Raw genomic sequence first — 16,081 nt, forward strand, 5'->3', positions numbered from 1 at the left:
GAGAGGGGGGGGGGGGGGGGGGGAGGGGGGGGTAAGTGCCAAGTTTTTTAGTGTGGGTAATCAGTATATTAAAATGAAAAGTATTTATGTATAGCAGATATTTTATGTGATGTATGCATGCTTTTCAGTCTCCACAAACACAGAGCTAGTCTTTAAAAAATTTGTGGTTTCCTATTCAGACTAAAATGTGCTATAGCCTAAATAGTATAGAATAAGTGTGATCTCACACCATAATTTGAAACATTCCATGTGCCACAAGGTGATCCACTTTGCTCTTGTCCACAGTTTGGCAGTGGACATTTGTCCAGGTGGATAGATGGTTGGCAGTCATACCTTGACTGCAACAGAGCTGATATATGGCATGGCTGCTTTCACAGGTGGCCCGGCATCAGATCGGATGGGATAAGCACATGACAGGACTGGAACAGGAAGAGCTAGGTGGGTGGATGGGGCAGGTCTTGCACTTGGGTTTTCCACAGATGTATGATCTCTGTGGGGAAGGGTTGGGATGGGGAGTAGCATTGAGATGGCCGAGGATATTGTGGAGGTTGGGTGGGCAACGGAGTACCACTTCATGAGGGGTGGGAAGGATTCGTTGGTTGGTTTGGGGATAAAGGGACCAAACTACAGTGTCATCAGTCCCAGTGGGAAGGATATGGATAAAATGTTCCTAATTGGAGGGTATGATGATAGATAATCAAAGCCCTGATTAAGGATGTGGTTCAGTTGTTCCAGTCTGGGACGATACTGGGTGATGAAAGGGATGCTCCTTTGTAGCTAGTTCTTGGAGATGGTTGGAATATTGGGAAACATGGATATATTGCACAGGAAATCAGTTTGTGGCCTAGTTCTGGGAGATAGTCCCTGTATGTGGAGGTTTTTATGAGACCGTCAACATATGTGAGCAAGGAAGCTTCCATCACTGCAGATACACTGTCTCCAGGTGGTCAAGCTTATGGGAGGGATTTTTTGGTGTGGAAGAGATGTCAATTGTCTAAATGTATGTAGTGTTGGTGGTTGGTGAGTTTAATGTGGACAGAGGTGGGGATGGAGCTATCCGAGAAGGGTTTTGGGAAGCTAAGGTTTCCTCTAGGCAGCCCATAAACAGATTGATTGGCATAGGGCAGTGCAATGCAGGTGCCCATGGCTGTGTTGTGGGTTTGTTTGTATACCTTCTCTTAAAAAAAAAGTTGTTGGATGTTAGGATGTGGTTAGTAAGGCGTATGAGGAATAAGGTAGTGTATTTTGAGTCTGAAGGATACTGGGAGAATTAGTGTTCAATAGTGTCAAGACCATGGGCATGACGGATGCTGGTGTACAGGGAAATGGCATCAACAGTGACGAGTAGGGACTCAAGAAGTAAAGGGGTGGGAATGGTGGAGAGTTGGTGAAGGAAGTAGTTTTTATATTTGCTGTGGGAGGTTAGATTTTGGGCAATAGGATGGAAGTGTTGGTCAATGAGAGCAGAAATTCTTTAACCAGCTAAAATTTGGCAACCAGTGTTATTGGGTTTGCGAATTTTGGTGAGCACGTAGAAGGTGGATGTGCAATGGACCATAGGAATGAGGAGAGAAATAGATTCAGGGAAGAGGGTCTGGGAATGGCATAAGTCTCTAACCAAGAATGTGAAGTCGTGTTGCACTTCTGCGATAGGGTGACTGTGGAGAGTTTATAGTTAGTGGTGTGAGACAACTGGCAGGGGCCTTCCGCCTAGAAGTCACTGCAGTTCATAACAACAGTTGTAGAACCTTCATCTGCAGGTAGGATGATAAGGTCAGGATCTGTTTGAAGGCTGTGTGTGGCTGTCCTTTCTTCTGCCAAAAGACTGGTTTTCTGTGACCTGGACAAGAATGGCGAGGCCAAGTAAGTTGGAGATGAGGAATTCCTGGAAAGTGACCAGGGGCTGGTTTAGGTGAGAGGAAATCAAAGTTGGATGATGATGATGTGAACTGGCAGAGGCAGGGTTCAATGATAGGATTAAGTTGACTTTGACTGGAAGGATTGGTGGCAAACAAGTGTTTCCATTGCAGGGATTGAGAGATGGAGAGTAGGTCTTTGACAAGTCCAACATGTTTAAATTTGGATGTAGGGCTCAAGGTGAGGCATCTGAATAGGACTGAAACTTCTGTGAGGATTTTAGTGAAAAGGTTAAACAAAGTGTTCTGGGATTGTTTTGGCTCAGGACTTAGTGGAGTGTTGGAAGGGAGTATTTTGGAACATGGCAAGCAGAAAATGTCAGCTAGGCAGGGTCTGGGTGCTATGAACGGTTGACAAGGAGAAATACTGAGGGTAAGACAGTGGTTGGATAGTGATGCCCCAAGGCAGTAGTAAGATATTGGTAGGTTGGATAACTTACACAGTTTGTGTCTGGAATGCTCTTCTAGATGCCGGAGTGCAAGAGACTCAGTTTCCGGTATGTGATCTATGTAGGAGGGCCTGCACGGTAGAAGTATGTCGCAGAGGTAAGAGAGTTGGTCTTCGATGCCTGTGCCATGGTGATGTGTTTTTCCAGTAGCAGGTTTGTGAGGGATAGGAAAGGAAGGGTGGGCTCCAGAGAGAAGCATCCTTATCATTTCACCATTGGGGTGAGGGGGTGGGGGGGGGGGAGGGGGGAGGGGAGATTCCATTGTTTAGCCAGCATTCAAGGATCTGGTGCAGAAAGTTGGAGAAGGAGTCCACTGTGGCAGGAATGGCATTGAGGGAGTGGAAAATGACATAGGAAATGGGCAAATGAAGGCAATGAGTGGTTGTGAGGGGTGCTGGATAATAGGGAAAGGCACACAAAAATATATCTAGATACACAAAAATACATACAAATACATAAAGTGTGTGCATGCATAAAATATGTCAAAAATGCAGGAAAAAAGAACAACGGATGAGATACAGGAGAATGCACATGCTGGGATCAGGAAGGAGGGGGATAGGGGAGGAATCAGTTAGATTCACAAGTTCGTGAGGCACAGGTACATGTGGAAAATAGCACGCAAAAATATGACAGATGAGGGTGAAATGTTATTGATAGGAATGATTATACTTGTAATTATGAGCGGAAATAATTTGGAGCATGCGATACTGCACTAGCAGTCCATATGGTTACAGAGCCATGTACTCTATGTGGATGAGACAATTAATACAGCACAACTGGAACAGTGCACACTTTTTAAGGCAATGAAAACACATAGAAGAAGAGAGAGAATGGACACTAAGTAGAATAGTGTTTTAGAGGAAAAAGTAACAAAGGAAAATATCAATGAGTTGTGGGGTGGAAGAAAAGCTGTTAGGTAAACTTAAATAATGGCAAGTCTAGTTTGGGATATGAACAATGTCATTTAAAGGATAGATTGCTACTCACTGTAAAGATGACACGTTGAGTTGCAGACAGGTATGATGAAATGAGTGTTTATATATATAATCCATCGATCAAGCATTTGCTATTCCAGTCCTGTCATGGGCTTATCCTACCCCATTAGAGGCCAGGCCGCCTGTAAAAGCAGCCATGCCACATATCAGCTCTGCTGGAATCATTTCTCAGCTTTTTATACTGGTGTGATTACCAACCACCAGTCCACCAGGATGAGTGACTACCACCAAACTGTGGCTAGAAGTGGACCAGAACATGCTATAGTACATAACATGCATCATTTCAATGGTTGCTTCATGACCTGGGCCCTCTGGATGCTTCTCTCCACCAGCACCAGATGGGAGTTATCCTTACAACACATTCTCTGCTCCCAAAATCATTCTACCACTGTCCAGCCAACTGTTTCCACACGTTCAGTCCTGTCACCTACTCACAATTTGCCTCCCCTCACCATGATTGTGTGCCACTATCTGCTAGTGAATTCAGCAGTCATTTCCCCTTATCTCCTCTTCTTTCCACTCTCCATCCCCCCCCTGCCTCCCCCCCCCCTCCCCCCAGCACCCTGATACTGCACCTGGCAGTTCTGTCCTGCCACATCCAGTCCCTGTATGCTCCGGTTCCACTTCTCCCACCTGTACCCTGCTATACCTTACCACCCTCCCCTCAAACTCCGGGGCCATGTTCCAGATTGTTGCTCCTGTTTGACACATTTCTGCTGCAGTCTGGGCAGAGACGTGTGCTTGCTTGTGAAAAAGTGTGTGTGTTTTCTTTTCTGAAGAAGGCTTTGGCCAAAGGCTTATATGTATGAATCTTTTTGTCATGCCCGTCTGCAGCTCAACATATCACCTTTACAGTAAATAGCAATCTATCGTTTTCACAATACAGGGTGTTTATAAATGAATATCTGAAGTTTTAACACTTTATAATATTTATTATATTAAACTTACAGTTATAAATGATATGTCAAATGAAAGAACAACTCAAACAGTTTTACCAACAACCTTATAAAAGTTCAATGTGAGCACCATTTGTCACACGGCACACATCAAGTCTATAGCCATGTTCTTCCCAAACACTGATCAGTGTATCTTCAGTGATTACAGCAACAGCTGCTTCAATCCGGTTTCTTAATTCAGGGAGGTCTGCTGGTAGCGGAGGCACATACACAAGATCCTTGATGAAGCTCCAAAGGAAAAACAATCGCATGGCATTAGTTGAACGTGGAGGCCATGCAAAGCAAGCCCTGTCAGTGGTCCCCTTGTGCCCTATCCAGCACTTGGGTACAGACTATGTGTGCCGTGTGACAAATGGTGCTCATATTGAACATTTATAAGGTTCTTGGTAAAACTGTTTGAGTTGTTCTTTCATTTGACATATCATTTATAACTGTAAGTTTAATATAATAAATATTATAAAGTGTTAAAACCCCTATATTCATTTATAAACATGGTGTATTATTTATATTCCAACCTGGACTTTCCACTGTTTGATTTTGCGTAACAGCTTATCTTCCGACCCACAACCCATTGATGTTTTCTTTAAAACACTACTCTACTCAGTGTCCACTCTTTCTCTTCTTTCCTGTGTTTTCTCATTGCCTTACAAACCGCACACCCTCAGAGCCACACTGTACCAACAGTCTTGGCCACACACAAAGCACAGTCGTGTAACCATGCCCCAAATTCTTCCTGTCCATAATTACGAGTATAATTATTCTACTGATCACATTTCCTCCTCATCCTCTCATATCCTCTCGTGTTTTATTTTCTGCACCTGCCTGTGCCACATAAACTTGAGAACCTAACCACTCACACTCCCCCTCTTTCGTGATCCCATGTTGTTTCTCCCATAACTCATCTGTCCTTTCTCCCACGTTTTTCACATTGTTGTGCATATTTTTGCATATTATACATAATTTATGCATCCTTTTTTTGTTATTCAGCTCCCCTCACCATGACCTAACACCTCCATTTGCCATTTCCTATGTAACTTCATGTTTCCAAAATGCCATCCCTATCACAATGGATTCCTGCTCCATCTTTCTGTACCTGTTCAGAAAAGTATCCCTTTCCCTGTCTAAAACCCTGTCTCATCTCCTGTTCCTTAAATGCTACCTAAACCATGCCCCCCCCCCCCCCCCCCCTGTCCGCCAAGGCCTAATCGTAATAATTCCCTTCTCTGGATGCCACCTCTCCTTTCACAACAACCTTCACCTTTTCAGATTCCACCAGCCCCTAACCCTCACAAACTTAATGCTGCAACAACACATCTCCGTGGCACAGGCATCCCAGAACCACTTCTGTTCCCTCTGCAGTACTCTGCTACTATGCACTCCCTACACCATATACTAAGGTGACAAAAGTTATTGGATAGGGACATGCACTTATACAGATGGTGGTATTATCATGTACACAAGGTATAAAAGGGCAGTGCATTGGCAGAGCTGTTATCTGTATTCAACCGATTCATGTGACATCACCTGCAACGGCTCTCTTGGATTCATGATAATATCAGTTGGACCCCACATGACTGAAAAACTATGGCCTGGCCATATGAGTACCAATGGCAGTTGGTAAGAGTTGATGGTAGTGTGCAGATCCATTTGCAGTCATTTATGGACTTCATGTTTCCAAACAACGTTGGAATTGTTATGAATGACAATGTGCCACTTCATGTTGCCACAACCATTTGAAATTCGTTTGAAGAACATTCTGGACAATTGAGAGAAGATTCTTGCCACTCAGATTGTCCAAAATGAATCCCATTGAACATTTATGGGACATAATTGGGAGATAAGTTCATGCATAAAGTCCTGCTCCAGCAACCCTTTCACAATTATGGGCAGCTATAGAGACAGCATATTCAATATTTCTGCAGGGGACTTCCAATGACTCATTGAGTCCATGCCATGTTGAGTTCCTGCAATATGCAGGTCAAAAAGAGATCCAACACAATATTAGGAGGTATCCCATGACTTTTGTCACCTCAGTGTACATCACATCTCAAAAACTGAATTCTTTGCACTCCAGCTCTTAGAAGAGCATTCCAGGCACCCTCTCCATTACGTTATGCAGCCTGCTAACTGACACCTTGGAGCACCTATATCCAACTGCTATCCTACTCATATTGTTCCTCCCTGTCAACCCCTCATAGCACTCAGACCATGCCTAGCTGACCTTTTCAGCTTGCTTCATGCCCCCAACACTTCACTAAATCCAGGGGCAAAACAATTCCACAACACTGTTGTTAACCTTTCCACCAAAATCTTCAATCCACAGAAGTGTCAGTACTCTCCACAGGCCCTCACCTTCAGCCCTGCACCCAAATTTAGCCATGTAGGACTTGTCAGAGACCTACTCTCATTCTCCTGATCTCTGCAATGGAAACACTTGTTTGCCACCAATCCTTCTAACCAAAGTCAAACTAATCCCAATACATAACCCTCCTCTACCATTTCACATCACCATCAAACTGTGATCGTCCCCTCATCCCACTTATCTACCACCTGGTCACTTTCCAGGTATCCCTTACTTCAAATTTTGCCTCACCATCCTTCCCCTGGCCCCAGAACATCAACATAGTAGCAGAAGCAAGGACATACATACATACATAGCCTGAAAACAAATCCTGGCCTTATCATCCTACCTGCAGACAAAGGTTCCACCCCTGTCGTTATGAACCACAGTGACTACCTGTTGGAAGACCTCCACCAATTGTCTGACACCTCGAACTATAAACTGTGCCACTGTAATCCCATTCCAGAAGCAAATAATAACTTCCCCCCCCCTTCCCTCCCCCCCCCCCCCCACACACACTTCTGCAAAGTTCCCAAAAGCCACAAACCAAATAACCCTAGATGCCCCATCGCAGCTGGTTGTTAACAAAAATCTAGCCCCCCACATCAACACATTCGCCACTCCTAAATCATCCCAGCCTCAACCTATAGTAACCTACAGTCCTCCCCACCTCTCAGCTGCTCAGGGTTTGCTCCCCCAACCCTCACTGTGCACTGCTTTCTGCAGGTGCACCCACATTTTTTGCCCCTTTTCTTCTCACGTTTCCACTCAGTGTTCCTCACCCCTCCCCACCCCCAGCCGCCACGACACTGCAACTGGCAGCCCTGGACCGCCACCATCTACTCACTTTAAATTCTGCGCCTGGCAGTGCCGATTCCAATTCCCCCATCTGTATCCTGCTATGACTCTGCCCCCACTACCATGTTTTGGACTGTTGCTCCTGTTCGACACATTTCTATTGCAGTCTGGCAAGATGGGCTGAAGATTACAGCTGTGTGTGAGATGTGCTTGTTTGTGTGAATGTGTGCTCTTCCCCCTGAAGAAGGCATTGGCTAAAAGCTTTTATGTTTATATGAAGCAGTCTTTTCGTCTTATCCATCTGCAACTCAATGTGTCATTGTTACGGTGAGTAATAATCTATCCTTTTCATAATATTGTTTATCTTCCAACCGGGACTTTCCGTTGTTTAACTGCCAAACTGCCATTCTAGTATGACAACTACTTACAGGGTTACTAACTTCATAAAGATAACACTTTTCACGATTGGTTTAAGACAATCAATTGTGTGCTTATGCTACCCTGCTATGGAAATTGCCCATTTAGGGTAACAAAGACTCAATATTTGCTTGGTTCACTTCCTATTTAAGCACAAGTGATGTAAGTATTTGTGCTAAGTGGTGTAAGTAAGAAGGACGTTTGAAAAGTCCGCGCAAAAATAAAAACTACTTACATGTTTGGGGTAAACCTTTTTTATTTTTCGACATTATCTCCTTTTAGACTTACACACTTCATCCAACGCTGTTCTAATTTGTTGATCCCTTCCGAGTCCGAGGGAGCCAAGCCTGGAGAATAGGGGGGATGTGAAACGAGTTGGAATCCTATTTCCATTAATTTTGTGACCAAAACTGCTGAGGTGTGTGCTGGTGCATTATCGTGATGGAAAAGGACTTTTTTGATGACCAATCACCGGTGTTTTTCTTGCAGCTCAGTTCTCAAAAGGTCCAGTAGCAATTAATAATGTGCACCTGTAATAGTTTTACCCTTTTCCAGATAGTTGATGAGGATTATCCCTTGCGAATCCCAAAAGACAGTCACCATAACCTTTCCGGACAAAGGAATACTCTTCATCTTTTTTGGTGCAGATTCTCCCTTGGTAACCCATTGTTTAGATTGTTGTTTGGTCTCAGGAGTATAGTAATGTATCCATGTTTCATCCATAGTGATGAAATGACGCCTAAAGTCCTGCAGATTCTTCCTGAACAGCTGCAAACAATCCTTGCAACACTTCCCATGATTCCGTTTTTGGACAAGCGTGAGCAATCGTGGAACCCATCTTGCGGATAGCTTTCTCATGTCCAAATGTTTATGCAAAATATTATGTACCTGTTGATTCAAGACGCCCACAGCACTAGAAATCACACGCAACTTAACGCTTCTGTCATCCATCATCATATCATGGATTTGATCAATAATTTTTGGAGACTTAACCTCCACAGGGCATTCAGAATGATCAGCATCACTTTTGCCTATAAAGTCACACCAAAAATTTTGAAACCACTTAAAAAATGCTCTAATCGAAAGGTGCAGAGTCACTGTATTGTTTATCAAGCTTTTCTTTACTCCCCTGAGGCGTTTTGCCTTTCATAAAGTAATGCTTAATCACCACACGAAATTCTTTTTCGTCTATTTCTTGACAATCACTTGACTTCCTTGATTCACATGTCAAACACAAAGAAAAAGACCAATATGGCTTGAACTTGCTGTGCGTTCTTTCCAAAGATGCTACTAACTAAACACGACCTCGATACGCACCAGTGGTGCATCTCTCGGACTTTGCATGGACTTTTCAAATGCCCCTCGTAATTCAAGGAGCGAAGCTGCATTACTTGTATGGGGAGAAATTACACAGTGTTTACCATAAAGTACAAACATCTGCTTCGCTTTTCAAATGTTAACGACCTACCACACCATTCGAAACTGATGACAGAATTAGCTTTTTTTTCCTTCTACGTAACAAATACTGTTATTATACTATGGAACCTCCCCCCATGAACCATGGATCTTGCCGTTGGTGGGGAGGCTTGAGTGCTTCAGCGACACAGATAGCCGTACCTCAGGTAAACCACAACGGAGGGGTATCTGTTGAGAGGCCAGACAAACGTGTGGTTCCTGAAGAGGAGCAGCAGCCTTTTCAGTAGTTGCAAGGGCAACAGTCTGGATGATTGACTGATCTGGCCTTAAAACAATAACCAAAACAGCCTTGATGTGCTGGTACTGCGAACGGCTGAAAGCAAGGGGAAACTACGGCCGTAATGTTTCCCGAGGGCATGCACCTTTACTGAATGATTAAATGATGATGGCGTCCTCTTGGGTAAAATATTCTGGAGGTAAAATAGTCCCCCATTCAGATCTCCGGGCGGGGGCTACCAAAGAGGATGTCGTTATCAGGAGAAAGAAAACACGTTCTACGGATCAGAGCGTGGAATGTCAGATCCCTTAATTGGGCAGGTAGGTTACAAAATTTAAAAAGGGAAATGGACAGGTTAAAGTTAGATATAGTGAAGTTCGGTGGCAGGAGGAACAAGACCTCTGGTCAGGTGACTACAGGGTTATAAACACAAAATCAAATAGGGGTAAATGCAGGAGTAGGTTTAATAATGAATAGCGAAATAGGAATGCGGGTAAGCAACTACAAACAGCATAGTGAACCCATTATTGTGGCCAAGATAGATACAAAGCCCACACCTACGACAGTAGTACAAGTTTATATGCCAACTAGCTCTGCAGATGACGAAGAAATTGAAGAAATGTATGATCAAATAAAAGAAATTATTCAGATAGTGAAGGGAGATGAAAATTTAATAGTCATGGGTGACTGGAATTCGAGTGTAGGAAAAGGGAGAGAAGGAAACTTAGTAGCTGAATATGGACTGGGGCAAAGAAATGAAAGAGGAAGCCGCCTGGTAGAATTTTGCACAGAGCACAACTTAGTCATAGCTAACACTTGGTTTAAGGATCATGAAAGAAGGTTGTATACATGGAAGAAGCCTGGAGATACTGACAGGTTTCAGGTAGATTATATTGTGGTAAGACAGAGATTTAAGAACCAGGCTTTAAATTGTAGGACACTTCCAGGGACAGATGTGGACTCTGACCACAATCTATTGGTTATGCACTGCAGATTAAAACTGAAAAAATTGAAAAAAGGTGGGAATTTAAGGAGATGGGACCTGGATAAACTGACTAAACCAGAGGTTGTACAGAGTTTCAGGGACAGCATAAGGGAACAATTGACAGGAATGGGAGAAAGAAATACAGTAGAAGACGAATGGGCAACTCTGAGGGATGAAGTAGTGAAGGCAGCAGAGGATCAAGTAGGTAAAAAGACGAGGGCTAGTAGAAATCCTTGGGTATCAGAAGAAATATTGAATTTAATTGATGAAAGGAGAAAGTATAAAAATGCAGTAAATGAAGCAGGCAAGAAGGAATACAAACGTCTCAAAAATAAGATCGACAGTAAGTACAAAATGGCTAAGCAGGCATGGCTAGAGGACAAGTGTAAGGATGTAGAGGCTTATCTCATTAGGGGTAAGATAGATACTGCCTACAGGAAAATTAAAGAGACCTTTGGAGAAAAGAGAACCACTTGTATGAACATCAAGAGCTCAGATGGAAACCCAGTTTTAAGCAAAGAAGGGAAAGCAGAAAGGGGGAAGGAGTATATAGAGGGTCTATACAAGGGCGATGTACTTGAGGACAATATTATGGAAATGGAAGAGGATGTAGATGAAGATGAAATGGGAGATATGATACTGCATGAAGAGTTTGACAGAGCACAGAAAGACCTGAGTCGAAACAAGGCCCCCGGAGTAGACAACATTCCATTGGAACTTCTGACGGCCTTGGGAGAGCCAGTCCTGACAAAACTCTACCATCTGGTGAGCATGATGTATGAAACAGGCGAAATACCCTCAGACTTCAAGAAGAATATAATAATTCCAATCCCAAAGAAAGCAGGTGTTGACAGATGTGAAAATTACCGAACAATGAGTTTAATAAGTCATAGCTGCAAAATACTAACACGAATTCTTTACAGACGAATGGAAAAACTAGTAGAAGCCAACCTTGGGGAAGATCAGTTTGGATTCCGTAGAAAGACTGGAACACGTGAGGCAATACTGACCTTACGACTTATCTTAGAAGAAAGATTAAGGAAAGGCAAACCTACATTTCTAGCATTTGTAGACTTAGAGAAAGCTTTTGACAATGTTGACTGGAATACTCTCTTTCAAATTCTAAAGGTGGCAGGGGTAAAATACAGGGAGCGAAAGGCTATTTACAATTTGTACAGAAACCAGATGGCAGTTATAACAGTCAATGGGCATGAAAGGGAAGCAGTGGTTGGGAAGGGAGTGAGACAGGGTTGTAGCCTCTCCCCGATGTTATTCAATCTGTATATTGAGCAAGCAGTAAAGGAAACGTAAGAAAAATTCGGAGTAGGTATTAAAATCCATGGAGAAGAAACAAAAACTTTGAGGTTCGCCGATGACATTGTAATTTTGTCAGAGACAGCAAGTGACTTGGAAGAGCAGTTGAATGGAATGGACAGTGTCTTGAGAGGAGTATATAAGATGAACATCGACAAAAGCAAAACGAGGATAATGGAATGTAGTCGAATTAATTCAGGTGATGCTGAGGGAATTAGATTAGGAAATGAGACACTTAAAGTAGTAAAGGAGTTTTGCTATTTGGGGAGCAAAATAACTGATGATGGTCGAAGTAGAGAGGATACAGAATGTAGACTGGCAATGGCAAGGAAAGCATTTCTGAAGAAGAGAAATTTGTTAACATCGAGTATAGATTTAAGTGTCAGGAAGTCTTTTCTGAAAGTATTTGTATGGAGTGTAGCCATGTATGGAAGTGAAACATGGACGATAAATAGTTTAGACAAGAACAGAATAGAAGCTTTCGAAATGGGGTGCTACAGAAGAATGCTGAAGATTAGATGGGTAGATCACAGAACTAATGAGGAAGTGTTGAATAGTATTGGGGAGAGGAGAAGTTTGTGGCACAACTTGACCAGAAGAAGGGATCGGTTGGTAGGACATGTTCTGAGGCATCAAGGGATCACCAATTTAGTATAGGAGGGCAGCGTGGAGGGTAAAAATCGTAGAGGGAGACCAAGAGATGAATACACTAAGCAGATTCAGAAGGATGTAGGTTGCAGTAGGTACTGGGAGATGAAGAATCTTGCACAGGATAGAGTAGCATGGAGGGCTACATCAAACCAGTCTCGGGACTGAAGACCACAACAACAACATACTATGGAAAGAAGCATCACTATAGAAAATATCTAGTTATGTTTCGGCCAAAGTTACTATCTTATCTAATATAGCTTGATTTGTGTTATACTTTAAAAAATTGCAGTTGATCCTGTCCTGTACATTAAAAAGTATATAATCATTAATGGCTAAAATACAGCAACAAGAGGAAGTGGACAAGACAAAGAATACTATAAGCCAAATGCAATTACATAGTGCAAATGGTATGTCTCGCTACTTACAAAGATGTCTGCGACACAAAAGTAGTAGTAGTAGTAGCAGTAGTACTGGCAGTAAAGACCAACTCCATATTTTTATTTGAATTACTGTCTTTATCTTAGCCATCCATATTCCTGTTTCTTATGTCATCTACCCACCTCTCATAAGGTCATCATCTCACAGTCTCTGTCTTTTCTTATCACTTTGATTCAAACAGAAAACTTCCTTGGACCATTTACCACTCATTTATGTACCCATATTCATTTGTATACTTACATATTCTCCACAATCACTTTTCATTTCGTTAAACCATAATTATGTGTTTCGTATCATTCATACTAATGAAAATATTTCACCTGAAAATTTATATACTTTTTGTGTGTTGCATTTGTTACATTTTTAACACTCTGGTTTGAGGGCAGTTCAGTTCACTGCAACTCAAATAAAATTAATTTTTCAGCACCTTCAAATAACTGACTTGAGATTTTATGAAATTCTAAATAACAGGTTATTATCTGCCTTCAAAGTTTTTAAATTGTTTTGACGATGTTCCCCTTGTTCAGAATGCGGATCCTGTTACGTGAAAATCATTGGCCATTAACTACCGATTTTGATTTTCCTACTGATTGTATGATCACCATGTCACTTGGTAGATACTTGACCCTACTATGAAAACACAATATAGCTAATATTTTGGATTCTAGGTAAATCTTTGCTACATTTGAGCATGTTGTCATTTTCACTCTTTCACATACAACACTGAACGTGCAATGGAAAGCATGGAGAGAAGAAATTTTTGTATTCTTCCCCTCTATTGAGATGGTGCCTTCCTATCCACTCAGCATCTATGCTTATCATTAAGATGTGTGTATCTGATATGCTCTCAATGTTTCAGTTATAATTAGTAAATGTACAGGCTACGTTACACTTTAAATTTTTGTGATACCTAAGTAGTAAGATTTGATTCCTTAACACGAAGCCAACATTTTTTCCACCTTTTTAACTGAACAAATTCTATATCTTGAAAGGATATGTGAACAACAGTAATGTTGCATTTTTTCTCAAGTAACAAAAATGGTGAGTATCTTCTGGGGGGGGGGGGGGGGGGGGGGGAAGAGAAGTAATAAAGAAAAAAAAGTCAAGTTTAACGCCCTGTTGGCACAGAAGCCATTACAAACAAAACAAAAAACTGAATTGGAAAATGATGTAGAAGTAAACTGGTTATGGGTTGTTGAAGAAAGAGGAAAAAAAGTTAGAGTTCTTACCTGAAATCTAAGAGGGCCGACCGGTGGCTTTGCATAACGAATACCCTGAAAGCTGCAATATTTCCCTCCATACTTTGCTTCAACTACTTTTCCTTTCAAAATGCCTTGGGCAACTTTAACTGTCACTGTTTCCACACCAGCCATTCTTGTACTATACAGCCTTAGCACCTGCAATAGAATCGTAATTAAACAACGGAAAATCTAGGATGGAATAATGACAACATGAAAAAGATAGTGCTACTCACCACATGGTGAAAACGCTGAGTCGCAGATACAGTCTTTTTGTTGGGCCTATCTGCGTCTCAGCACCTCCACTATATGGTCAATAGCAACTATCCTTTTCATACTAGTAATATAATTAACAAAGATACAGTAGTAGAAAATATGCCTTCAATTATTTTGCACAATATTTTTGTTAACATCTGTATGGTTCATAATTTTTTCTTAATACTAAATGCTCTTGAATGAATTTGCATAACTCAAAAGCTCTAGAACATGCAGCTACAACTGTGGTGTTGAAGTACAATAGAATATTAGTGATATTCATATTTGTACCATACTAATTACTGGCTAGGTATTTATATTTTAAATTAAAATGAGATAGTGAGCAAGCCAACTCCATCATAGAGACCACTTACAGCTCCTGTCAACATTGTTATTGCTCATTATGAAGGGCAGCACCCAAGTTCTGTTTCTTTTATTCACAGTACTACCAGGACATGACAAAGCTAACATACACTGCAATCTACTTACACACACCATGGGCACTAAAGAAAATGAAGACATTAAATAAGTAAGTCCAAAATAGATTTAGTAGTTGCAGCATTTTTAAAATAATACGTTACACTGCATAAACTGTCACAATGTTCAACTACATCCAAGATGAGTGAAATGAATCAAATGTTCTTTCATTTTACCAATGGAACTTCATACGTTTCGATGAAGTAAAAGAATCTTCATTTGTACCTGATGTTAAAAACCTGCTCCAATCTGATTATGCAAAAAATTAAAGGATTGAGGAATTGGAAAGACTTATAACTATGGCAACACTTTTTCTTGTCAGTAAATTTTGCACCCAATGTACACATATGAAGAAAAGACACCCACTCAACAGCATCAGAGAAGCTAAAAAAGCAAAATGGTGTTCCAGACTGTACAGTACAGCAGTAATAAAATGACATTCACAGGACAGAATATGGCACACATATTTTAAATGAACTTGGATGCAAGACTGAAGAGACTCTTATTTTTTATGAAATTTTGAGTTTATATTATAGAGCAGTTAACACAATGATGGTTGTGCTATCACTTAAGACAGAAATAAAATTCAGTGTGAAAAATTGATTTGGTTGATGAACTCCCTGCTGAGGTGGCCTTTGAATCACCAGCAGAGAACAAAGATATGCAAAGACAACTTAATAACAGCTGACTTGTACAGATCACCAAACAGTGATATAGTGAATTCCACTGTCATTTCAAGCTTCTGGATAAATTCTCAACAAACTAGGAACAGGTTATAATGCTAGGAGACGTGAGAATAAACTTTTTAAGCTATAAAGCAAATTATCTTGGGTATGCTCCCATTCTGGCAGAGGTTTATCGTGGGTTGCTGGAGCACCAAAGTCAATGGAAAAAGTGCAGGTTATTGCCATTTTCAAGAATGGTTGTAACTAGACAATTACAGCCCTGTGCTACTGATGTCAGTCTGTGCTAGAATGATGGAACATGTTTTACACTCATATCTTATGATATTATTAGAGAACAAAAATACTGTCTATAAAAATCGACATTGATTCTGCACAGAGAGATCTTGCAAAACTTGGCCCACTCTGTTCGTCCACAAGATTCAGAGTGTTGTAGACATCAGCCCTCAGATTGATGCCATGTTCCTGGATTTCA

The 16,081-nt window shown here is 41.5% G+C and overlaps 1 protein-coding gene across 2 annotated transcripts in view; it reads right to left on the minus strand.

The window, feature by feature from the left end:
- Positions 1-16,081, minus strand: part of LOC126334678 (juvenile hormone esterase-like) — a 98,317-nt gene that overhangs the window by 60,367 nt on the left and 21,869 nt on the right. For both annotated transcript variants that reach the window (XM_049997151.1, XM_049997152.1), the window contains exon 3: positions 14,183-14,350. In XM_049997151.1, coding sequence (XP_049853108.1) covers positions 14,183-14,350 — 168 coding nt within the window. The remainder of the gene's footprint in view (positions 1-14,182; positions 14,351-16,081) is intronic.

Source organism: Schistocerca gregaria, chromosome 2, assembly GCF_023897955.1.
Source record: "Schistocerca gregaria isolate iqSchGreg1 chromosome 2, iqSchGreg1.2, whole genome shotgun sequence".
NCBI classification, from domain to species: Eukaryota; Metazoa; Arthropoda; class Insecta; order Orthoptera; family Acrididae; genus Schistocerca; species Schistocerca gregaria.